Source organism: Hibiscus syriacus, unplaced genomic scaffold, assembly GCF_006381635.1.
Source record: "Hibiscus syriacus cultivar Baekdansim isolate YM2019G1 unplaced genomic scaffold, ASM638163v2 tig00112738_pilon, whole genome shotgun sequence".
Taxonomy (NCBI): Eukaryota; Viridiplantae; Streptophyta; class Magnoliopsida; order Malvales; family Malvaceae; genus Hibiscus; species Hibiscus syriacus.
Genome location: NW_024063392.1, coordinates 2,328,872 through 2,353,787, shown reverse-complemented (window position 1 = coordinate 2,353,787; position 24,916 = coordinate 2,328,872). Strand labels below are relative to the sequence as shown.

Sequence of the window (24,916 nt, the reverse complement as noted above, 5' to 3'; positions counted from 1 at the left end):
TTTTTAATAATTCAAAGTTAAATATTATTTTAAATAATATTATTTTTACAATAATATTATTTTTCACCTCATAAAGTTACAATAATAAATATATTGAATATTAAAAATATAATCTTAAGTACTCAAATTTATTAATATTTTACTAAATCAAACTCTTTTTTATATTGTTATTATTATATTGTTATTATGTTTATAATATTGAGTAAAGAAAAAAAATAACTATTAAAAATGATCCTTACAAAAAGAATTCATTAGTCTATGGATAATCTTGTCCAAAATTGTAGGAATTGTATAATACTAAGAATTTGGAGGTAATGAGATTTTTATTATTTTAACTAAAAAGACTACTATTGAAAGAAAAAAAAACTCTTTAATAATAATTTCTTCCGTGAACCTAACATGAAAATACAATTATGAAAAAATTATTTCTTTTAATAAAATAATAATCCTTTATGTGAATGAAATGTCCTTAAAAGTATTTTTTTTTAATTCTCGATTCACTTCTTAAAGCATTTTTTTCCTTATACGTTTTGGTTCCTCAATAAAAGAACGATGAAAGAAAAAAAAATCGATTGTCATGTACCTTTATTATATTAGCATTTTCCTAAAAAAGTGTTATATATATATATATCATTTTACACTGTAAAATGATTTCTTTTCTCAATTCACCACTTACAGGTATTTATTATATTTCAAACATTAATTGAATCATATTGCTAATTTTCTAGCAATAGATCTTAATTTTACATATTAGTTCCCTGAAAACAATTAATTTCCCCTTCATCGTTACCGGAAAATTAATGTGAAATTATTTGTATTTTCTACTAAAACTCAAAACAACTAATATTACCATTTACTACGAAAATTATCATGATCAATGGTTTTTATTATTTTAGAATAAAAATTTAAGTTGCACGAATCAACTTACCTCATTGGTTAAAAGATTCGTTGTTATTACTAGAGGTCACGGGTTCGAGCACATGCTATTGTAGCAAGGTGATTGATTGTTTATTGTCAAATGATTGAGAGTATTTAGAACAAATATTATTTTGCAATTATCTTGCTTAATAAAAAAAGTTAAAAAAATAAAAATTCAAGTTTCAACTAAGTATTTATATTATCATTTAATATCATTTATTTTTCTAGATTCATTTATTAAGATTTTTTTTTTGCTGAGATTTGAATGTTAAATCAACATTTGAACATTTATATAATTTTTGATTGAATTTAGATTTACTAACATCGTTGTCATGTTGATTAAGTTTAGATTTATTGACATCATTTTCATATGACATGTAAAAATGTACAATTAAACATATTTAAACGTTTAATATCCTTCAATTAAGTGTGGGTTTTCGATGGTATAAAAGGCTGCACAATTTAACCATATACATATTTATAACTTTTTTTAATGAAATAAGCAAGTTTGATTGATATTGGTTAAATAAATAAATAAAATAAAATAAAAACTAAATGTCTCTCGCTTCTCTCTCTCTCTTTGTTTCAAACCTTGACGAATTGAAAGAAAGAATGAAAATACTCTTTTTCTACCGTTCAAATCTTAGTTCATACATCTGAATTACTTATTCACAGCGTAACCTGAAATAATATGTTTTTAAGGAAAGAGATGTCGTTGTTGTAAAATTGGAAAATGTTTAGGGTGAAATGAGAAAACACAATTTCTTTGAGGTGCAAACTGAGAAAAAGTACATAGTTTGAGGGGCGAGTAGTTAAAAATAAAAGGACAAACCTGTTCATCGATGATTTTGAGATTTTACTTTTTATGTTTGTTTCCCGAGGGACCAAAACCTATATTAGAATAATAATTTAAGATGCAAAACGTGAACAGATATGGTTTGAAGAATCATTAATTGAGCTGTCTTTACAATGGTTGTATTTAAATTCAATGCATGTGTTGTTTGTATGTCACGTGAAGTTTATAGTGATTGATATGAAGATGATCAAGAAGATTGTAGGCTTGACGGTAGATGTTCTAGGATGCTTCCATATATTAAAACGTATCTTAATAAACTAAACATATAATACATGATAAACCAAATACTTCATTATAGAGTAAATAAAATAATACTAATATTTCATTATGCAAGTATTACAACATGCGTGCCTATTTCTGTACTTTCAAAGGAAATAATATATAATTTTTAATAACACAAAACGCTGTGATTTTTACACCCCCAATAATCAATGATTATTAATAAAAAAAACAAAAATATTTCCAAACCACAAGTGATTAAGATCATCACCCTAAAAATAAAATCACTGGTGATTTTAAAAATGACACCAAACGCATTAGCTTAAATCTGTTAATGATCAAACATTGAGAAGGTTAGAAGGGGCTGATGTGACGAGCCAACCTTAACAAAAACTCATGTACAAGGTGTCTTCTAGGAGGTGGGAGGTGCCAACGCATCCTTGGCGAGAGCTTCCTCATCACCCGCATGTATCACAGAAACCATATGATCAAATAGATCGTCCTTTCCACCTCTTAACGGATCCTGCATGATAGTACTCAATTTTAGGGGCGGGAATAACAGTTTATAGATGCCATATCGATATCTTTTTGTCGCAAGTATAGTTGCTTGAGGAATTGAAAACCGGGTAACCTTCAAATACATCACTGAAAAAAAAACTGCAGTAGTGCTCAAACAATATATGCTCGTTGTTAATACTATTACAATAACTGCCATTTACTTTGCTGCTTCCCAGTAAAGCTTCAAGCAGTTTGAGCTAAATTCACAATCACAAAGATTTGGGGTAGATGATTTCATTTCCCTGTTAAACTAAACCTCATGTTCAGCGTTGTCATCACAGTTTATATGTAGATTACAAGGACCTCACGTAACGTAAGGCATATTAAATTAATGGATAAGAAATGTGAATTTTTTGTATTCATTTAGTTATATAACACAAAATTACCATCCGATGATCAGAATGCAGCGAAACAAGTATATTAAGCCTAAAATGACATTACAAAGCTAGTAATAACCACTAACCTGTAAAAATAGATCGGTATGGGATTTTCCTTCATATAGAATCACTTCTGTCTCAGCCCCTACCCCTCTAACGGCTTCTAAAAGGTTATACTGCACAGATAACGTCAATATCAGGAATAGCAGTTTCTGGGAAAATTTGCAGTAAATCCACTGCAGCAGTATGATATCTCCTCATCACCATGCATCATTACTAAGCTTGAATCTTCTCCAATTTCAATCATTATTTCATGATACATCAACGATTCCAGAATAAAAATATAGCAATGTGATTAAATAGCAGTTTGAAAGTAAACAAAGATATTAAACAGTTGGCATTTAGACCAACAGGTATTTCTAACCTGGCATCTGATGGTATTGATAAATCTGAAGTTCCATGGAAAAGTTTAATAGGGGGAAGAAGAGAGCCGGTTTCTCTATTGCGTGGATCTTTTATTCTAACTTCAGGGGAAAATTGTTCAAAGGATTCTTCCCCTTCCATGATGCTGTAACATTGAAACAGAACTTCAGTTGGTTAATAAATGGTACATGGGATAATAAAAAGGAAAAAGACAAGTACGTATAGATTTGTTCCCAGAAAAATAATATAGGCAAAATAACTTAAAAAGACGGAACGATAAAGGCCTCTATTGTAGAAATGATCAACCAAATTGAATAAATTGTACCTATTCACAATTTAATAGGAAATAAGCACGTATCTGGATACAACTGTCAATCTGTTTATACAATTGAACTGACGAATAAGACCATGCTTTGTACAACTACCAATCGACAGCAGATTAACATATTCCATAAAAGATATAGAGAAAGGCCTATCACTTTAAGCAGCTAGCTCATGTGCGTATATATTCGCATTTCAAGAAAGTCTTCACATTCTAGAGTCAGTTCCCACCAGCCAAAAAGAGAGATTGATAGTAATTTAGTTGCTAGTTCTTCAGTAGAAAATGCTCACAGCAACTGGAAGATAAAATATTTTCACCATAATTTTATAAATTAACAACCAAATGAAGGAGCGGAGCTAAATTCTAGTTAACTAACTTCAATTGATATTTGTCTCTTTTAGAAGGCAAACATTACCGTGTGGTAACTAAGGTAAATTTCTTTCACGCTCACATAAATGTTTTCAAAAATAACACAACAAAAGCAAAATGGCAAGGGAAATAGTTTTTTAAAATTAAAAAGCAGGATAAAAACGTAACCAAATACTCTCTACATGACTAATTCCCTTTGCGTGATGCAGCCTTACAAGATAACATCTAGGAAAATCAGAAAGGGTGAAAACTATGATCCAAAAGATAAAGTTCTAGAGTTAAAAAACACATGAAAATTAAGGAGAGCTTTCTGTACAAATCTTGAACTTAGAAACAACCAACAACAAAAAAAAAGTTGACAATATGTTTCACAAAAAAATATGTACATAGCTAAGTGTCTTCAGCCGGATCTTAAGCATTTATGTTCTATAACCATTTCAATGATACCAGGGGTGGATGGTACCAAGGGCCAGAGGGAGCCTTGGCACCCCCAAAGTTTTGGAAAATTTGCTTTATACCCTTAAAGGCTCCCAATTTTTTTGAAAATTCCAATTAGACCCTCACATTTTTAAAAAAAATCTTACTAAGTCCCTCAAAATTTTGATTAGACGTCCAAAAATTTTAGAAAGTTTGATTAGTCCCCCTCAAAGTATACCACCAAGATCCGCCACTGAATGAGACGGTCATGCACCCTACATATGAAATGAAGCAAGGTAGCATGTTGCTTCAATTTTAGGATATGGACATTTTCATCATACAAAAGGTTTAAAATTCATATAGCATAGTAAACTTGATAGTCTTATAGAAATATCCTTGCGGAACATTAATCTTGTTGCTTAAATGTACTAATAAAGCCTAAAACATTGGTAAGTACAGCTCGCTGCATATCCACATATCTTATGCAAGACTCATAATAAAGAACAGTTAAAAGTTTACCCTCCAGATAAACCAAAATAAGCTTTGATTTGGGAAGCACTCCATGTAGTGCTTTCTCCTCTAGATTCTTTGATTGCTTGCTCCAAAAGAACACAAGAAATATGTGCCCGGGCTGATTGCCCCATTAAATAGATTCTATTCAAAATAACATAAAAGTGTAAATTGAGATAATATGGATAAACGATAGGCATGCAAAATCAAAGAAAGCAGTCAGTCACCTGTTAGGATCACCTCCATATCTGGCAATGAGATTGCAGACAAATGAGACCCTTGAGACACATCTTTCACCATGTCACTAATGGTTCCTTGGGGGAAGTTCCTGCAAACATTTTTTTTTTTTTGATAAGAAGTGGAGGCCTCGTTAAAACCTCCCTTCATAATTTCTAGAACACCATAGGGTATTCCACTAAACAGCAGAAGGAGGAAAAGAGTGCCTCTAATTTTATTAATAAAAAAGAAACAGTACAAAGCATATCAGTACAACAATACTAATAACCCAGTTCACGAAGCATGAAACAAGAGACAAGAAAAAAACAAAACCCAACCAAAACACCCTATCTTAACCTATTCCTGCCTTAGCTAAAGCGTCTACTTCTATGTTTGCTGGCCTAGCTACCCAACGGAAAATGCCCTCCATGATCCTAATCTTATCCGCTATTTCTTTAGAAATAGAAACATACATACTTGGACATTTATCCAAGTTCTTAACCCACTCCACACACTTCTTACTATCACTCTCAATAATTTTTTTTTTTATAGAAGTTGGAGGTCTCATTAAAATCTCCCTTCGTATTCTTCCACATACTTAGAAGTATGTTGAAGAACATAAGAAGGAAGAAAAGAGTGCCTCGTATTTTATTAAATAATAGACCAAGTACATGTGGTAACACCAATCCCTCATATGGGAATATACACCATTACAAACCATATCACCTAGAAATCTTACATCTTCAAACAAAAAGCCCCTAAGACAATAACCTTATTTCTAAAATACACCTCAAGATGTAAGATAACATAACAAAATAAAAACCAACAATTACAACCCCAAACTAAAAAACACCTCTGAATACAGCTGCCGAACAATCACGATCCAATAGGAGGAACAAGTTCTAATGAAATATCACAATCTTCAGGGACCCAAGAATTAGGTTTGAAGGAAGGATCAACTTCATGCACCAAGACATTGAATAAATTATCACCGACCTTCAACTCTAACAACTCATCAATTCTCCTTGAGCATTTGTGAGTATTTGAATTTTAGCCCGATCAAAAGACGATGGAAACTCACAATTGTTGTCAATTGCTATTAACTTGCCCCACTTAGTTGCAATATTTTTGAAAGTATCCCAATATCAAGCGTGAAATGGGATACCTTCGCAAATTAACCACACGCGCCGGCACTCCACCACTAGGCTCTCTGACCAAGTTTCCACTCTGGAAAACCATTCTGCAAGCGTCTCTAACTTATCATCAGCGTCTTCAAAAACCATGAGATTGCCCCTTAGAATACCAGCTAGATGATTCAAAAAAGATTACGCCTGATTTAATGGCATTTAGTTCCATTAAAAGTGGAGGACCAAGAAAAGAGACGGGCCTCATAAATATAATAAAATTTTATGACAATATGTGAGCCAGTTATTAACATGAGGGCAAATTGTATGGATCATAGAGCCAAAAACATTCCTTATATATGGTATTTCATTAATGAAGTTACAAGTACTTATTTGACCCTTAGAATATTTCACACGCATGTGGCATTGTTAGCAAAAATGAACAGAACATCAGGTCATTGCATCAACCAAACTAATACCTGTAATCAATACATGCTACAATGATATCTCTTTCCGCCAATTGCAGTCCTAGAAGTGATCCCCAAGCCTTGTACCTAAAACAAAAGAAGAGTTCAGAAACTTTACATAAAAAAATGAATGAGGATATATACTTCCAATAAATATTTAATGGTCAGCTAGATATGAAAGCAGTTGATACACTGATCGTTCAAATCCAATGAATGAGCAATTTAAACCTTAAATTCTATTTGGGTTTATAGAGAAATCATAGAATACATTTCAATCTATGTTTATCTAATTCCTTAGCACAGCCCACATGAACATACAACTACAAGAATAGACACCCTGATGCAGAACCCCCTATGAAATATTAAGGAATTTTAAGGCTATATTATGTATTTCATATTTAATCCACATTCGTACATTAAAAAGTAACTGATACGCCATGGTGAAATATCATGTCACTCACCCAATTATCCAGGCTCCACCTGTCACAAAATACCACAACTGGCTTTGGGCCATTAACATTTGCTGGCAAATATTAATCCAATCTGTCACATCATTATTTTTTTTTATAGGAATTGAAGGCCTCGTTAAAAAACCCCTTCTTGATTAAGGAACTCAGAAAGTTCCTTCATTAGAGGAAGGAGGAAAAGAGTGCCTTATACTTCATTAATGAAATACATAAGATTACAACATGAAGATAAGTCCCTTACAAAAACTCCTAAAAACCCAAAATAAAATGCCCCTAAAACATACTGAAATTATCCAATGGTAGATTTAGCCAACCCATCAGCCTCTATATTGGCTGTTCTAACGACCCATATAATAACACCCTCAACATCTTTAAGATTAACTGCTATATCCCTGACAATGAAGACAAAAAAATGAGGACACAAAGTTCCAGTCCTAATCCAATCAACTGCCAATTTACAGTCTGATTCTAATATCAACCGACCATTAACATCTCCTCTCACTGAATTAAAGAAAAGTAAGCCCTTCTGAATAGCCTTTAACTCCATCAAAATAGGTGGACCCGAACCAGTAGCCTCCTTAAAAGATCCTACAAGAAGACCTTCCTCATCTCTTAGAATACCCGCAACTATGTGCTCTTCCAATCACAACTTGTAGCTGCATCCACATTCAATTTTACAAAGCCCTTAGGAGGGGGGACCAAGGAATTGTAGAAACAATCGATTTGTTGAGCGGGAAACATGAATCCCCTAGGGAAGGGTCACCGATTAGAGAATCCATAGAAATAACAGAATCTGCAAACTTAACTAAAAACCAAGATGCAAGCCGTACTCTTGCTAAGAAAAACAGGTTAGGTTGGTCAATCTTCCCTCTATCGAATACAATATCATTTCTAGCTTTCCAAACAGTCCAAATGACAACGGCAGGAATAAACTTCCAAATAGCAGACCTAGGATTTAGATCTTCCCAAGCTTGGAGGAACTTCTGCACATTCTCTTCTTGAAGAACCACATTAAGACTCCAATACTGCACAAATTTGTTCCAAAGTGACCACACGACAGAACAAGAGAAAAATAAATGAGCAGAAGATTCATCCACCAAATTACATAAAGGACAAGAAAGTTCTACAATTCCCGTAACCCCTCTCTTAGCCAGTTCAGACCTCACTGGCAGTTTTTGAAGAACTACCTGCCACATAAATAACTCAACTCTTGGTGGCACCAAACCTTTCCACACAATATTCTTCCAAAAAGAATCCTCCTTTTGAGCCAAGGAACAAGTCTTCATACATGAGTTTACAGAATAAACACTTGTTCCGTTTCCTTTCCATATCAGACCGTCGATTGCCTCTTTAAACAGAAAGAAATTAGAAATGATAGACATCAAGTTAGCCCACTGTTCAAATTCCCAGTCTACCAAACTTCTCCTCAACTGAATATTCCAAATCCATCCCAAAGAACTGAACTCGCCAAATTCAATCAGTTTTCCACTCTGGTTTGAAGAAATTGCAAACAACCTCGGAAAAGAGACCTTAAGAGGACAGTCCATTACCCATTTATCCTGCCAAAACCGAATAAATTGACCATTCCCAACTTGAACTCTGCACATGCTGCGAAAATTAGAGCCAAACGAGTCTTCTTTAAAATAAGCATTCACCACTGAACTCCAAATCCAAGAAGCTTGAGCTGGGATTTTGCTATTGAACAATAATGAAAAAGGATCAATATTATATTTAGAACATATCAGCCTCCTCCAAACAGCATCCTTATCATTAGCAAATCTCCAAGACCACTTCCCTAGTAATGCTCTGTTCATGTTACTAATATTAAGCACTCCTAAACCACCAGCCTCCTTAGATTTACACACGTTATGCCAACTAACCCAATGAATCTTATTTTCTCCGTTCCACCTCCCATAAGAACTTAGACATGATTGAGTTGAGTTTGGAATTTACGTACGAGGGAATTTTGAATAGAGACAAATAGTAAGTAGGAAGAGAACAGAGAACCGATTTAATCAAGACTAACCTCCCTGCCAAAGAAAGAGTGTCAGCTTTCCAACCTGCTAGTTTGTTGTTAAAATTTAATACAATCGGATCCCAAAGAGAGGTTGAATTCCGTGTTGCACCAAGAGGCAGACCTAGATAGTCAGAAGGAAATTTCCCCACTGCACAACCAATTGCCGTCGCCCACTCCTCAACCTCATATGTAACAGTATTTACTCCAAATAACTTGCTTTTCTTGAGATTCAATTGCAGACCAGACATAACTTCAAACACTCTTAAGACCCTTTTAACATTTGAAATCTCCATTTTCGAGGCCCCACAGAAAATGATTAAGTCATCTGCAAATTGCAGATGAGATAAATTGAAAACAGACCCATTCCTCCTAATCTGCAGTCCACAAAACAGACCTTCAGAGACTGCCTTTAGAAGCAGTAAATTTAGGAGCTCCCCAACTAAGTTAAAAAGCAAAGGAGATAAAGAACAGCCCTGACGGAGACCCCTTGCCCTAGGAAATTCCTGAGAATAGACCCCATTTATCAAAACTGAAATTGAAGCTGTTGTTACACATTGTTTTATCCAACTCCTCCATTTGAAGACAAATCCCATTTTCTCCATAATCTTAAACAAAATAGACCAGTCCACAGTATCATAAGCCTTCCTAAAATCAACTTTAAACACACATCCTTTAAATCCCTTTTTCCTCCAAAAATCAACCCCCTCATTAGCTATTAGGGAACAATCTAGAATTTGACGACCTGGAATGAAAGCAAACTGTGTAGGACTTATTAAATCAGAAATGCAATTCCTTAATCTCCTCGATAAACATTTAGAAAATATCTTGTACAATCCTCCTACAAGGCTTATAGGTCTATAATCATCTAATCCACCAATATTAGCCACCTTGGGAATAAGAGTAATGAAAGTATGATTTACTCCATGTTCCCAATCTTTCCCCAAATAAAAGATATGAAAGAATTTCAAAATATCGACCTTAAGAACAGACCAAAATCTCTTGAAAAAGCCCATATTAAAACTATCCAGCCCGGGAGCTTTGTTGCTATCACACGATTGTAGAGTCTCCCAAATTTCTTCCTCCGTAAATTCTTTTTCCAGAATATCACTTTGCTCCACTAAAATTTTGGAAAAATTCAACTTCATATCTTCCACTTCCAAGGTAGAACTTGAGTTATAAATTCCAAAAAAATGATCATTAACACTATCTTTGATGACTTATAGATCTTGAGTCATCTCTCCATTGACATGCAAAGCACTCATGAAATTCCTTTTCCTCCTGATCGAAGCACAAGTGTGAAAAAATCTTGTATTGCGGTCCCCTTCATCCACCCATCTTGATCTCGATTTTTGAAACCATATATGTTCTTCAATCTTGTACCGCCTCCATAATTTTGACCTCATAGAAATCAATTCTGCTCCATTTGAAACTTGTAGCTGCTGTAACTTTTCCTCTTCCAATTGAATCTTTTTTTCTAATTCAGCAATCTGTACAGAAGGAAATTTGTCTCTCTTTCCCGCCCAATTTTTGATCGCCAGTTTAGTAGTTTTCAGGATAGATAGGATTCCTTCTCTCCTCTGTTCAGTCTTACATTCTTTAACAGTAGAATCAACTAAATTCTGAAAGCCTTCCTCCTCCATCAAATAATTAAATAGTCTGAAAGGTTTCTTACCCCAACTAACCCCCTCATTCTCAAGAAAAATGGCATTGTGATATGACACTGACCTTGGTAACAAATATTGCGTAACATCAGGAAATGCTTCTAGGAAGTGAACATCCACTAGGAACCTGTCCAGTCTAACAAAGGTGGGAAAATCCTGGTTGTTACACCAAGTGAATCTGCCCCCATGTAAAGGTAAATCGATTAAACCTGTTTGTTGAAGAAAGTGACTGAAAATCCTTATAGAACTTCTGTTTGTAGCTCTCCCCACCTTTTCTTCTTCTGAAAGATGCATATTAAAATCACCTCCCACACATAAAGGAATATTCTGACCACATATAAAAACAGCTAACTCTTCAAAGAAACTAGCTTTTTCTTCTTCAACACTAGGCCCATAAACATTAATAAAACCACACCTAAATTTTGAAGTTCGAAATTTCCCGAAAACTGCAATAAACCTTCTGTTTATAATAAGATTATCCACTTCAAAAGTGGACTCATCCCAACAACTCAATAACCCTCCAAAAGAACCCACTGCTGGAGATTCTGCAAACCCTTGAAGAGTATTCAAACCACTCCTCCTGAGAAATTATCTCTGAACCTTCTCCAATTTTGTTTCTTGCAACAGAAGAAGTATAGGACGTTTCTTTAAAACTATATTTTGAACAGCTCTATGTTTTTCCTTTCTTCCCAATCCCCTAACGTTCCATGTAATAATGGCTAACTGAATTTTCATCATAAATCAAAAAAATACCAGAAAACCCAAGAACATAGAAAATCAGACTAGCCTCAAATCTTCCTCCAACTTTATAATTTTCTCCAAAAAAAGTTGATTTCCCATCCTTGAAAGACACGCCCAGTATATTACTGATTTCCCACGTAGCTATTGCTTCATCTAAAAGAACAGCAAAAGCTGAAGAAGAAACTGTTTCAATGCTAACTTGATCCAATGCATCCCTTGTCAACAATCTTCTGGCTCTTCTATTAAAGGACTTAGAGTTGAAAATATGACTATCTCCTTCTGAGTACCACCCTTCACATGAATGATCCAAGTTGTTGTCAACAACTTGCCTCTCCAAAGTAGACTCCATACAGCCTGCCAAATTAGCTTCTGCAACTGCACTGACTGGCAAAGCTGAATTAGGATACAAAATCTTCCCATTGAACCTTTCTAGAGATTCCACTTCACGAGGAATTATAATTTCGTCATTATCGAACCAAAATCTTCTCTCCCTGGATCTCTTATAAACCCTTTTGTAACTAGCAGTTCTTCTCTTTTCCAACGGCTCACTCTTTGTAGTCAATGCTGAGTTGGATCGATCAAACGTTTTTCCCCTTGAAATCCTTTTTCCAGAATATAAATTAGAGTCAATCAACTTTAACTCTGATTCTGGTTCCATTCCTCCATTAAGCTTAGTCAAACAAGAGTGTGGCAGACCTCCATTTTTATCTTCCTCTGTGTAGGCAGATTCAACCAGAAACTGCTTATGGTCCATTTTCCCAAATTTATCCAACTTAACAACTGGCCCTACTGGAATAATTTTTATAGATGGAGAACCAAGCTGCCCATTTTCTACTGATTGGGCCACAGACCCATAAGCCGATAAATTTGAAAATTTGCATCCCAAACCCGCGTATTCACCGAAATTGTTTGTCCCAAGATCCTGACACGCTGGCATCTCACAATTAATGCTTTTCCCCACTTTGTTAAGCATTAGAAGTTGAATTTCCTCACCTACTCCAACCAAACCCGTGTATGCTCCTTGGTCAAACCATGTGTCTACCTTATGTCTGTTGTTTTCTACTGAATATTCAGCACTTTCCATACTTTCTGACAGACTGCTTCCATCTATCTCTCCAAAAATTTTCTCACCAAAATGTCTTTCGTCGGAACCTCCCACCGACGACTTGCTAGAGAAAGCTGAAGAATTCTCTATCACCGAACCCAGCTTAATCTTAACTTTGAAGGACCTACCATATGATCCAAGTGTTATCTCCTCAGGAACGTCATAAGGGCTCGCCACCCTGATCAAGATCTTCACCATCGAGAGGTCTTCTCTGTTAACTGTATCTTCATGAATATCTTCAACCGTTCCCCACCTTCCTGCTAACCGTTCGAAAAAAGAATTTTGCCAACATAACAATGGAACCCCAAACAAATGAACAAGGCAAAAAGCCATTGGGACACCATCATCATTCAATAAGGGTACCAACCTATCGAACCAGAAAAACAACTCTTCTTTTTTCATCAACCATGCATCCATCATTTCTTCAGTCGACTTAAAAGTGACAACACAAGAATTCCAGACGTAACCCCATTTGGCAATCTGGACATCAAAACCTTCATTGAGTAAAGCCTTTTGGACTAATTCGAACTCAAAAGTATGTTTGATGATTCCCGTTAATGATCTCTTCACCTAACTAGAACTCTCAGAAGGAATATGCATTTTCAATACATTTTTTATTCTTGTCCTCCTGTTGAAACCATCATTTGACAATTCCTTATGATCCGATGCAATACTCTTCAATCTATCAGACAGTAAGGCATCCTTGTAAGATCTTTCATCCCTTACACTCCTGTTAATAACAACTTTCCCTTTGGACCTTGAATAATCTTATGTGTTCGGCCTAGAAGTCATCACCAATGGAGTGTTCTTCCCTACTGACCTCACCCGAGCATCCTTGTATCTTGCAGTACCAACAGAAATCCTCCAACCATCAATCATCGAACCATTCAGCTTGGCTATCGCTCTATTTAGACTTTCCTCATTGCCAAAATGCACAACAGCAAATGTGGAAAATTTGTATTTCGGATTCCTTGTTTCTCTAGGAATGAACACTCGAACTACCGGTCCGTGAGATGAAAACAACTCCCTTAACTCTCGTCGAGACACTCTTTTACTAAGGTTATCAACGAACGCCGTCCATACATTCTCGAGAGAAAACTTTCCTCTCAATTTTTCTCTCTCCACGTCTCTCTCTCTCTCCATTTTTTCTTCTGTCACATCATTATCAAAAGAGAAAAGAGCAGCATTAATCTATAACCAGTGACAAGCAAGTCATAGAATATAAGTACTTGTCATTTGATGTGCCAGGTTTGATCCCTGGTCACAGAATGAAGAGTCCAACATTCTACCAACAGAATACATGGTTCTGGGCCTAGCTTTGTAAGAACTTGTGTCACATATTCACATACCTATTCCTCGGTTGATCTCCATAAACAATACTCCGTCGCACTTGACTTGAGAAAAAATAATAATATGCAACTGCAGAAGATTGACAAGTAATGTCAAGTAATTATTTTCCATCAATCTGAAGATATTTGAAAGCAGCCTACAAATATAACTATTTCTGACATAGCAACCGACACAGCAAAGATCTATAAATTATTCCCATGCAAAGAGCTGTATGATTACAATCTTCAGAAATGTAACCATATCTCAAACAGACAAAGCATGAAGGCAAACATAGTGCAGTTGTCATTTATTCCCATGCAAACAGATGTTCGATCACAATCTTCACAACCTTGATTCCAAAACCCATCACATACGATTTCTTGTACCCCATGAATTCAGATAGTGGGAGGACCAATACATGTAGGAATAGAGTACAGATGGGCCAATGAGGTCACTTGGTCACTGAACATTCAAAAAGTTCTAGACACATATTGTTAATGAATATTCTAAAATGACCCCGTTTTGAAAGAAATTTCGGTCAATATACAGTATTCAATTAACTTCCTATAAAAGATCGTGTGGGTCATACACACACGCAATCCATTGAAACTATCATAGTTCCTTTCAAGCCTATATATATACATATGTGTGTGTGTGAGAGAGAGAGAGAGAGAAAGCGCATCTTCGGGTGACATGCCGCCAGAGCTAAAACAAAGAATAACAAATCGATTCTTATATTTACCTCTCTTTTTTTTGCTTCTTAGATGATATTCAATTTACTATTTTCATGTAAATTGAGAAGTAAACGATTCTTAATAACAAGTTTGCAAGTTCGTGCAGAAAATAATAATCAATCAATAATATAGAAAATACCTTGAAGAAAACCAGGCATAAGAAGCAAAGCATAACAAGCAAGGGCAAGTAATATTGTGTACCACCGGTAGCCTACCCTGAATGCAAATGTATGATTAAAACAACGTATATAATAATAAAGTTGAAAGCAATACAAAATATGTTTATGGGCAATAACGTATATGTACATATGTGTGTGTTGAATTACTTTTGTTGTTCACTGGTTCTATCTCTGAAAATCTAATGTATATATGCATAGTCTATATGAAAAAGAATAAAAAGTGAACTATTTTGTTGTTCATTAATTCTCTCTCTACAAATCTACCTTGCTCCAACTCTTCCTCTCTCTTGAAGTTTCCAAGTCTAATATCCGTGTTCAACGCAGATGTTTATTTTGACCCTCTAAGGACCCTTAACATGAATGTAAGAAGTTATAAAAACAAAACATGTTTTTGTCAGGCACATATTAATATCCAATTCATACCAGAGTCCAAGCAACATGGTTAAAAGTACCAAAAAGATTATCAACAAAACACATACAGCAAGCAAATTTGAGAAGAACCAAGCTCAAATATGGCAGAACAAGGTTCAAAATGATAACAACGTTTCCATTAAATCATATAGCGGGTGAAAATTGGCCCAGACTAATAGATTCGCAGATCCTTAGTTGCAACTCAACCTACTTTCTCACAACTCCTAAGCAACCATTCAGAAAAATCATGGTAACTCACTTTGCTTCTATTCTTTCCTTCAACTTGCTAGGCAACCAAAGACAGCATATATTCTCAAATTAAAACTAAATAACAAAATTAACACGATCCTCACAAACTGAACTATAAAGTCGTTCTTTAAGGAACAAAGAAGAATGCAATTGAGATTCGCAGATAATACGTCTAATAACAATGATGTAAATTATATACCCGAGATATCGGAGGAGAGTGAAGGTAAGTCGCGTGACTAGATAAGTCTCGTCGGCCGCATGGCTGATGTCCCGGCTTAAAGACTTCTGCCTGTCCATACTTGCCGGTTTCCCGCGGAAGTGTTGGTGGTGGTGGACGCCGGAGGATGCAAAGATGGAGCCGAGGAACCTGAAAATCACAGACCTAAAATCCAAACAAAGATGAGTAGCAGTTGCAGTTTCGCAACGTCGACGGGGGTCATGCATCGGCGGTGACAATGATGTCAGCGCCGGCCCCTCGATAAAAAAGAGGAGGGAAGAGAGGATCTCAGATTTATTGACGAAATGATTTTGCTTGTTTTGTTTAACTTTTTAAATTGTTTGTTATTTTGGGGGTGCGTAATGCGTCCTTTTATTTAATTTTCTTTCGTTGATTTGCCGTTGGTTCAGGTACTCTGGAGTGTGTTACGCCACGTAGCAATCAAATACTTGAGTGGGGTCTACATTCGAACACCCTATGAGATGATAAACGGGTACAATTTCGTAGATTCCGCAATGTATATGTTTTAATTGGGGCGGGAATGGGTATAACTTTAGTAGATAGTGGGTGGGTGATGAGTTTGAGACATTAACCGCCCCGCATCTGCACGCTCTGCATCCGCCCGCCCACTAAATACCCATTAAATTTTAGACTATTATGAATTTAGGTATAATTTTAGAGACTAGTTTATAAATCTTAATATTGTATAAAATATATGTTGTCAGGCGGGTCTAACCAGATACGTCTCTAGTTTGATAGTAGGTGTGGAGATAGATTTGAAAATGTATCCGTGTGGGCGGGTGTGGATTTGAAAAAATTTACCCATCACAGGTAGTGGACGGATGGTAGATTTGAAAATATTAGGTGGGTATGGAGATGGGAGAGGGAGCATCCACACCCGACACGCCCGTTTACCATCACTAATTATAGGCTAGGAAAAAGATTAGGATTATTATTTATATAATTCATATAATCCATAAAATTACTTAATGTTAGGATAAATGATTCTTTTTAACTCTTATTTTAAAATATTTTAATATCTAATATTTTATTTTTATAAAAATATTAACATTAGAAGTGATATGATATCATCACTTTAAATACATATTACGTCAATAATTATATATATATATATATATAAATATTTCCTTTTTAACATGAGATATTTGACTAAAAGTTAAAATATTAAGATAAAAGTACTAAAAAATAGAATTAATATTACTATATATGCAAACATTAGAGATTATTTAGTTATTATATTTGATATTAAATATGTTGTTAAAAATAAATAATTTAAATTTAAAGTAAATTTTAAAAATTTTATTTGTAAAACTTAAATTTGAAAGATATTAATTTTATTATAATAAAAATGGTAAAATACATATTTAGTACTTAAACTATTACTTTTGGTTCATTTTAGTATCTAATTTTTTTTAAAATATACTTGACATTTAATTTTTGTTTTATTTTAGTATCTCATTGTTAAAAACTTAACGCGTATAATATTTAAACTATCAATTTTGCTTTGTTTTAGTACCCAAACTTTAAAAAAAATTAAAAATTTAACGTTAAGTTTTTAAATAGTACTAAAACGAAATAAAAAATTAAACGTTAGGCATGATTTAAAAAAACTAATTTAAGTACTAAATTAAATCAAAACTGATAATTTAAATATTTAACGTATAATTTACCTTAAAAATTGTTAAGGTGATGAGGTATGATACGTGAAACTATCAATAATTACATTAATTGTGTACGCAAAAGGAAAGGTGTCTTATCGAAAAGATATGGTGGGGTTGTTTGCATGTTTATACAAGTTGGTCACCAGTTGCATGATAGATTGGTGATGTATCAAATTTGAACCGGCGCAAGCAATCACATGTGATTTGTCATCACCGCGCCCACTTGCCAATTAATGACTAGTGGATTGTACCAGATCAGCAACACCGTGTGGCTGGCTGGCAGATGAACTTCACAATATTCTTGGATTGTGCTACGATTATATGATAAGATTATGCTACTCAAAATAAGTTGACAAAATCAAAACATTATTAAAAAAATACATAAACTCAAATAGTTATTAAACAATATGCTTACATTTGTCATTACAGACTGATCTATTATCTTTTATTCTTTTTATTTCAAAATACATTCTGAAAATAATTAAAACATAATGCAGATTTTAAAAGGTGGCTGTGAATTATAATTTTTGTGGAACTCTAAATAAGGATAAAACATGTAAAATATACATAAATGATGAATCACGTATCTAGACTTTCTATTATTTTAAACGTTTTTCTTAAGGTGGTGTAGATTTTATTTGTTCAAATAAGACAAATACTGTAATATTTGAGGGAAATGCTTGGACCTTCCGGCGTCTTTGATGTTGAGAAGATAAGATGTCTTCCTATATATTTGGCATCTTTGGTAAAAGATGTTGAGAAGATACGATGTCTTCTTGCGTATTTGTTTGGTGAAAATGTTAAGAAGGCGTAGTGTTTATTTGTTTGGAGAAAAGAAGACGTAGGATGATTCAAACACCTTCTCAGTTTCACTGTAAATCAAACCCTATTTAAGATAATAAAATTCAATAATATCTACTCGTGAAATTAATTTTTTTTCCACCTCCCTACTTGAGTATTTTGACCAAAGATAACTTTTACAAGAGAAAAACATGCTGACGAGGGTATAACGCAAAGCCAAAACATATCTATGCCATTATTATAGCTGCTAAATATTGTCAGGCTCAAATTCAAGGTTTGTAGGGAATCACATATACTGCTCTGTTAATCTTCAGTTATATATGTTTCAACATCCATAATAAAACATCCAATTATCCCAAAAAGAACCCAACATTCCACTGTATATTGCTTTCTATCTGGACCACCATTTCTGAATTGCAGAAACTGGAGTGTTCAAAAATGGGGCGTAACGCTGCATAAGTGGATTAGCCGTCCTTCCTATCTTCGTCCACACACTTTGGTGGTATCCAGCAGTAACAGGTGCATGGTACATAAGCTTCAATAACTGTCACACAGTGGAAAAAAGCAAAGCTCAAAGGATTTAGACATTCATTTGTCAAGACCAATACTCTTTTCTGGAAGTGCAAATAAGGTGTTTGTGGCACAACTAAACGGTCTTAAATGCATTCGAGTGTTAAGAAAGATTTTAGAATACACAAGTATTTCTTAATCATATCAATTGTCCATTCATCAATGACCAATAATGGCAAATAGAAGAGAGCCAGAGAGAAGAATGGGAACATGACTAGGAAGGGAAAGACCAATCAATCCAAGAAGGAATATCAAATACCAATCTTAATGGCAAGTCATATGTTCAAATACTTGTTCTCATACAAATAAATAAACTAGGTACTGAACCAACCTCATACAAATAAATAAACTAGGTACTGAACCAACCGAACATTCAAACAATTGCTAAGAAACAAAAAGGTATTACATGAGAAGTAAGGAATAGAGTTACAGAATAAAGATGAGATACATACCTGCCAGTAAATGAAAGGTTGTATAATATTGCGTTGCCACCTACAAAATTCAATAGAAAATTTCAGAAAATTAGAAAAGCTAGAGAAGGTGGAATGTATTGGCTTGGAGTGAATATGAACCAAAACTAGAGAAAGATATTAAAACTGACGAGAGCAAGGAAACAATTAGAAGGAAGCCAAGTCCAATCTCAGCATATGACGATAGTATGCTCAGGGTGGTGGTGTTTGATTCTACCCACACACAAGGATCTTCCAAATACTTCCTGTTCAAACAAAGGAGTTAGTATTTGTAAGGAACAGAGAAATATACCCTAAGAGATAGACATGATTACAATTTCATTTAACCTAGTGAGTTCATTTTCTTTTGGCACTAAGCATGAGTATTCAGTCGAGTAAAATATTCGAGCTAGTCGAGTTTACAAATATCATTTTATTATGCGAACATTACTTTTTTTTTTAGTCGAGTTTATATACATATATATATTTCTTTATATTCTTTTTCTCATGTGTAAGTAAGATTTGTAATATTATTTAATGTTATTTTTAAAAGGGGTTTTGAGGGCAAATTATTGATGAGGGTATAAAGGAGTCAAAGAATTAGTGGAATAAAGAATTTGCAAAGAGTTGCAACTTGCAATCAGAGGATGAAATTGAATAAAATGAAAAGTTGAGGGATTAAATTGCAAAATTAGAAAATTTATTGCCAAAAAGAGGAATTAAAGTTACATAGGTATTATAGAGTGATAGAGCATGTGACTCAAATTTGGTAAACAATAGACGTAAAACGAAGGAGGTATCGAAGAAATAAGGAAATTAGGAACCAAACATCAAAACAATTGAATTATTTAGTTAAAGACCAAAACGACATCCTTTTAATTTTCGGTTTTTCAAAGATGTGAGTTGACTCGAATAACTCAAAATTCAAAAGAGAAAAAAATCAATCTTTTTGAGTCAAGTTTTACTAACTTTAGCACCAATAGTTTTCAGTAAAAATCGAGTTTAAAATCCTCCTTTCTGTGCCTTTTCATATAATAACACAATTCGACTATCTGAAATTTAAGCTTTCTGACTGCCGGAGGTCTTCCAAGGAAGCTGCTCTCTACCTGGCGTTGGGGGCAGCCTACTACCCTACCTCCCTCTTACCCCATTACATATGGGAATAAGGTTTTGTTGTTGTTGTTGTTGTTGAAATTTAAGCTTTTCATATAACACAATTTCTGTCTATCTAGAATTTAAGCCTTTTCATATAACTAATATCATCCAGCATACTAAACTTCTTGTAGTGAACATTATCAGTCTGATCACATGATTAATAAAAGGGACTAAACCAGCAATTTAGCACAGAAGATGGTTCATATATCTGAGTAAAGGTGTCTACCTGTACAAGGTAGAACGATTGAAATTACGCCTTAAGAACTTCGCAATGTGTTCAAGTGCTCGGCATAAATTGGGAATCAAAGCAACTGCAGTGATGGTCCACATCAATTCATCAGGAGTAAAAAGGTAAAAGGTGTTCACGGGCAGAAGAATGCTTACATTTAAGGCAAAGATGTGAAGTGACAAATGTAAGGCAGTAGATAAAGTAGATAAAATCTTTGGTTGCAATTATTGATTGAAAATATACTTGAACTGCCTGCAAATTCCATGCCCTTGGTTTCTGCATAAAATACAGAAGAGATTCAATGGAAGAACCATTGTATATTGATCAAATGGATAACAAGTCGGTGGAAATAAGTTTACCCCATATAGTGCATACAAAGAGTATAAAGAGGAACAAGCAGTGCCCATAAATGAAAGCCGATAAGCCCTATTTGAAAGACTTTTAGGGACAAGTGGAAAGATGGCTAGCACAGCCACAATAAAAATCTGCAAGAAGAAAGATGTAAAGAAAAAGATCTAACAAAAATATGGACAGGAAGCCAATGATGCCCAAGTTACTAGACCTAGCAATTGGTTTAATATTACATCTTATAATTTTAATTAGACACTAACAGTCAATCAGCTCCTCAACACAGTGGTTTCTCCATGTAGATGCAAGATAAATAAGGAAATAAAATGCACTCTTAATTTAAAAACAAAAAGAGAGAAAAGAAGGAAAGACCATCAGCTAATATGCAATCATGTTCATGTGGATGAAAGAAAGGGATAGTGGGGTGGGGTAGTATACCCAAGCATCGACAGAAAATTGTATTGTGTTTAGATCCCAGCGCAGAGAAACCGTGTTTGAACCTGAACCTGCTGATGCCCCGGAAGTTCTAGCGGTTGAGCCTAGATCATGAATTTAGAATCGAGTTCAAAGAAGTAAATGGCACCTTAATGAGTAAGATCAAATACACAAATTCTCCAATTTTTATGTTATTTATTACAAGTTTAGTTTCTTTCTATAACCTCCGTTTCAGAAACAACAATTTTTTACCTGCATTGTGTGCTCGAGCTTCACCATTTGCTGCTGCTGATGAGGTTGAAGTTGGTTTTGCTGATCCCGATGGTGCACTTGACGACATAGCCTCTACCACAAGATCAGGATCCTTTCCATAAAAGACCATAATTCATTAGATATAAGTGGGTTATGGAATAATATTGGAAATTTATTGAAATAGAAATGTATTAAAATGTGAGATACATTCATATAGAAAAGTAGAATAATTGCAAGAAATTGCATAAACATTAATATATATAAGACAAATACCATCCAAGAGAAATAGGACACAAATTCCTATGATACATAGTAACAGTATTTAGTGTATCAATGTATCATTTTTTGTATCATTATCATATTTAATTAATACCTAATTTTGACATGTTAATGACTCATGTGATATAGATATTGATACAATTTTGTATTCAAACCAAGAAAAAAAAAGTATGTAGACCATTCTAACATTCAATAATCAAGAACATGGTATTATCAAAAAAATAATAATAATCAAGAACATGGAGTAATGTTACACTTGAGCTTTCATTCTTAATAGATTAACGATCTTGCTTTCTACTATTTACTTTAATTTTTAGCAACACTATAGGAATTTAGGATAAACAGCATATATGAAGTAGCAAAAAATGAAACAAAATCAGCCTCAGCTTATATAACTTCTTGAACATAATCCCAATATATATATATAACTCCTTGAACAGAATAAATAACCAACTCATCTAAGCAAAAATTGCATCAACTTAAATGGATGGAAAGCATAAAATGCAAATTAAACATATACAAGAATACTACAGTGCCAAAAAAGGGATTGAAACAGAATTAAAACTACACCAAACCCAGATGAAAGCCTGATTCCAATGCCATGAATTAGTGGCAGTGAGACCACAATTATAAAAGTGGAAATGAGAAAAAAGGTAGATTGCCATATGTTAGAAGCTAGAACACATAAGATAGAACTAAAGGAATAAAAGTTAATAAAAATAAAACACAATTGAGTTGCCTTAGTGGAATAAAGATATGACCTACTCATTCTCATTCCTTTTTTTTTACTTTGAAGGACTCTTTATTATCATTAACATTAACAATTTATATCCTCAATTTATTCAATACTATTGTCAGGCATCATTAGAACTTGGATATATCATCATGTAGAGGCAAGAGACATTGTAAGCAATGACTTACTCTGAGGCAAAGCTTGTATTAGCAAACTCTATCTCAAGGAGAAAGGAAGGTGTCGAGACTTCATCAAATGAATGGCCTGTGCCAGCTCTAACTATATATGGCTTGATTCAACTTCAAGTTACCAGAGAAAAACTTTGAAGAAATGGCCAAATCCTGGTGGGGCTGGAAAGGAGTAAATTAAGAGAGAAAAAGCATCCACGGCTATTTGAAACAAGACCATAGAGGTAATCAATACTGAAGGGTGTCACAAGATCCAAATGCTTCTTGGGTTCAAAATTTCAAATGTTGAAATAAAATTATTTTCCTCAAGAATCTCCAGTGGTTGCAACAAACAGGGAAAAGGCAGCCTGGTATCAAGTAACATTACTGAAGGGACAGATTAATCTAATTTGGCAAGTGATGGATGGAGAGGACTTAAAACTATGAGAAACCAAATGGATACCGAATTATGAAAGAAAAAGAAAAAGTTAGCCTGGTCTGATGAAGCCAACTCTCAACTACTATAAAAGTTAGAATAACTAACTAGCAAGAAGCAAGAAGCAAGAAGCATGGGATATTGTCAGCTATGATGGGTTGATTCCAAATAAAGGTTAGAATAACTAATTAGTAAGGAGCAATTCCTGTCAGTAAGGTAGGAAACAATCAAGCTGGCATTTGAAAATGGGTCAGTAAACAAGAGCACGTTCGCAGAGGGAACCATAATCCTACTTCTTGTTGTGTACCGGAAAATTATATATGGAAAGAGGTTGGAGAGTAGATGGTTTCAGTTGAATGGTAGAAGTAAATATTCCAAGGTAGGTAAGAAACTCGGATTCCTTTCAACTGCTGAATAGAAGAACAAATCAGCAGTTATGAACAGACGTTTGAAAGGATATTTGTAAAAAAATATTTTGCATATTGCATTTGATCAAGTCTTGAAAACTAAAGATTTGGTTAGAAGACAAACAATTCGTCATTGGCTTTTGTGTTGCTATCTTGTAGGATCTAATAGCCCTAAAAACCATCATATCTGAGAAAGAAAAAACACCCTAATAGGAAATGGAAGCTAATAAATAAGATATTTATTAAAAACCCTAATAGGAAATCCCAATTGTCAATTCCAAGATTCGTGAATATCATACTAAAAAAAACAAAAAAGCGACATAAGATTGCAATTTTCCATCTTAATAAGCTCAGAATCCCATGAGATAGAAACCCAGATTACAAGCTCCTAGCAGAAACAAAAACCCAGATGTACAATCTCAAATTGGGAAAATTATGTAAAGGGAAAAGAGAAGGAAACATACGATATAGCGCTGGTAAAACTTGCGCTTGAAGTGATCAACAACATCAGAGCGAGAAGCCATGTGAGGAGGAATCAAGATATTGGTCCAATAATCAGCCCATCTGGGATCGTTCTCGTAATCGTAAGCCGCCGCAGCAATTCTCTTGAGTTTCTGCGGATCTGCTCTCTCTTCTCCCATCTCTTTTTTTATTATTTTTCTTTAGCTCTCTTTTGCGAAAATAAAAAGAAACTTCGTTCTGGTTCACTTGACAAAGTAGCAAACGAAAAAGGTATAATAGGGCAGTTTTTTGCTTTAACTTTCTCTTCTGGGTCCACTTCGAAGTCTCACTCTTTGTCCATCGACCCAAAACGACTTTTCAATCTTTTAGGGGTAAATTTCCAATATTTTTGGGTAAAGTGTATAAATGGTCCCCAACTATAGAGAGCTATTTTTTAAGTCCTTAGACTATTAAAAGTTACAAAAATTTTCTCTTAACTAAATGACGTTGTTTTGTTGAGTCTCTCGACTATTAAAAGTTACGAAATAATCTCTTAACTAAAGGACGTTATTTTGTTCAGTTTCTCGACTATTAAAAGTTACAAAAAATCTCTTAATTATAGGATGCTATTTTGTTTAGTCCCTCG

General features: G+C 34.3%; 3 protein-coding genes and 1 long non-coding RNA gene across 4 annotated transcripts; all 4 read right to left on the bottom strand.

The window, feature by feature from the left end:
• Positions 1 to 2,415: 2,415 nt before the first annotated feature.
• LOC120182805 lies at positions 2,416 to 3,496 on the bottom strand. The gene is made up of 3 exons (XR_005521868.1): positions 3,353 to 3,496; positions 3,015 to 3,104; positions 2,416 to 2,516 (listed from the first exon to the last, which is right to left on the bottom strand). It is a non-coding gene; the product is annotated as an uncharacterized LOC120182805 (long non-coding RNA).
• Positions 3,497 to 3,610: 114 nt separating this feature from the next.
• Positions 3,611 to 7,293, bottom strand: LOC120182804 (probable isoprenylcysteine alpha-carbonyl methylesterase ICMEL2). The gene is made up of 5 exons (XM_039187669.1): positions 7,238 to 7,293; positions 6,789 to 6,863; positions 5,197 to 5,297; positions 4,979 to 5,113; positions 3,611 to 3,676 (listed from the first exon to the last, which is right to left on the bottom strand). The coding sequence occupies exons 1-4, from the start codon at positions 7,288 to 7,290 to the stop codon at positions 5,103 to 5,105; spliced, it is 240 nt and encodes a 79-aa protein (XP_039043600.1). The 5' UTR covers positions 7,291 to 7,293; the 3' UTR covers positions 3,611 to 3,676; positions 4,979 to 5,102.
• Positions 7,294 to 14,085: 6,792 nt separating this feature from the next.
• On the bottom strand, positions 14,086 to 16,186 carry LOC120182803 (isoprenylcysteine alpha-carbonyl methylesterase ICME-like). The gene is made up of 3 exons (XM_039187668.1): positions 15,869 to 16,186; positions 14,970 to 15,046; positions 14,086 to 14,186 (listed from the first exon to the last, which is right to left on the bottom strand). The coding sequence occupies exons 1-3, from the start codon at positions 16,111 to 16,113 to the stop codon at positions 14,101 to 14,103; spliced, it is 408 nt and encodes a 135-aa protein (XP_039043599.1). The 5' UTR covers positions 16,114 to 16,186; the 3' UTR covers positions 14,086 to 14,100.
• Positions 16,187 to 18,626: 2,440 nt separating this feature from the next.
• On the bottom strand, positions 18,627 to 24,516 carry LOC120182974 (transmembrane protein 33 homolog). The gene is made up of 9 exons (XM_039187784.1): positions 24,294 to 24,516; positions 21,808 to 21,919; positions 21,559 to 21,659; positions 21,132 to 21,257; positions 20,928 to 21,048; positions 20,770 to 20,854; positions 19,541 to 19,654; positions 19,392 to 19,431; positions 18,627 to 18,913 (listed from the first exon to the last, which is right to left on the bottom strand). Exons 1-9 carry the CDS (start codon positions 24,468 to 24,470, stop codon positions 18,761 to 18,763), a joined length of 1,029 nt encoding a protein of 342 aa, XP_039043715.1. The 5' UTR covers positions 24,471 to 24,516; the 3' UTR covers positions 18,627 to 18,760.
• Positions 24,517 to 24,916: the final 400 nt, after the last annotated feature.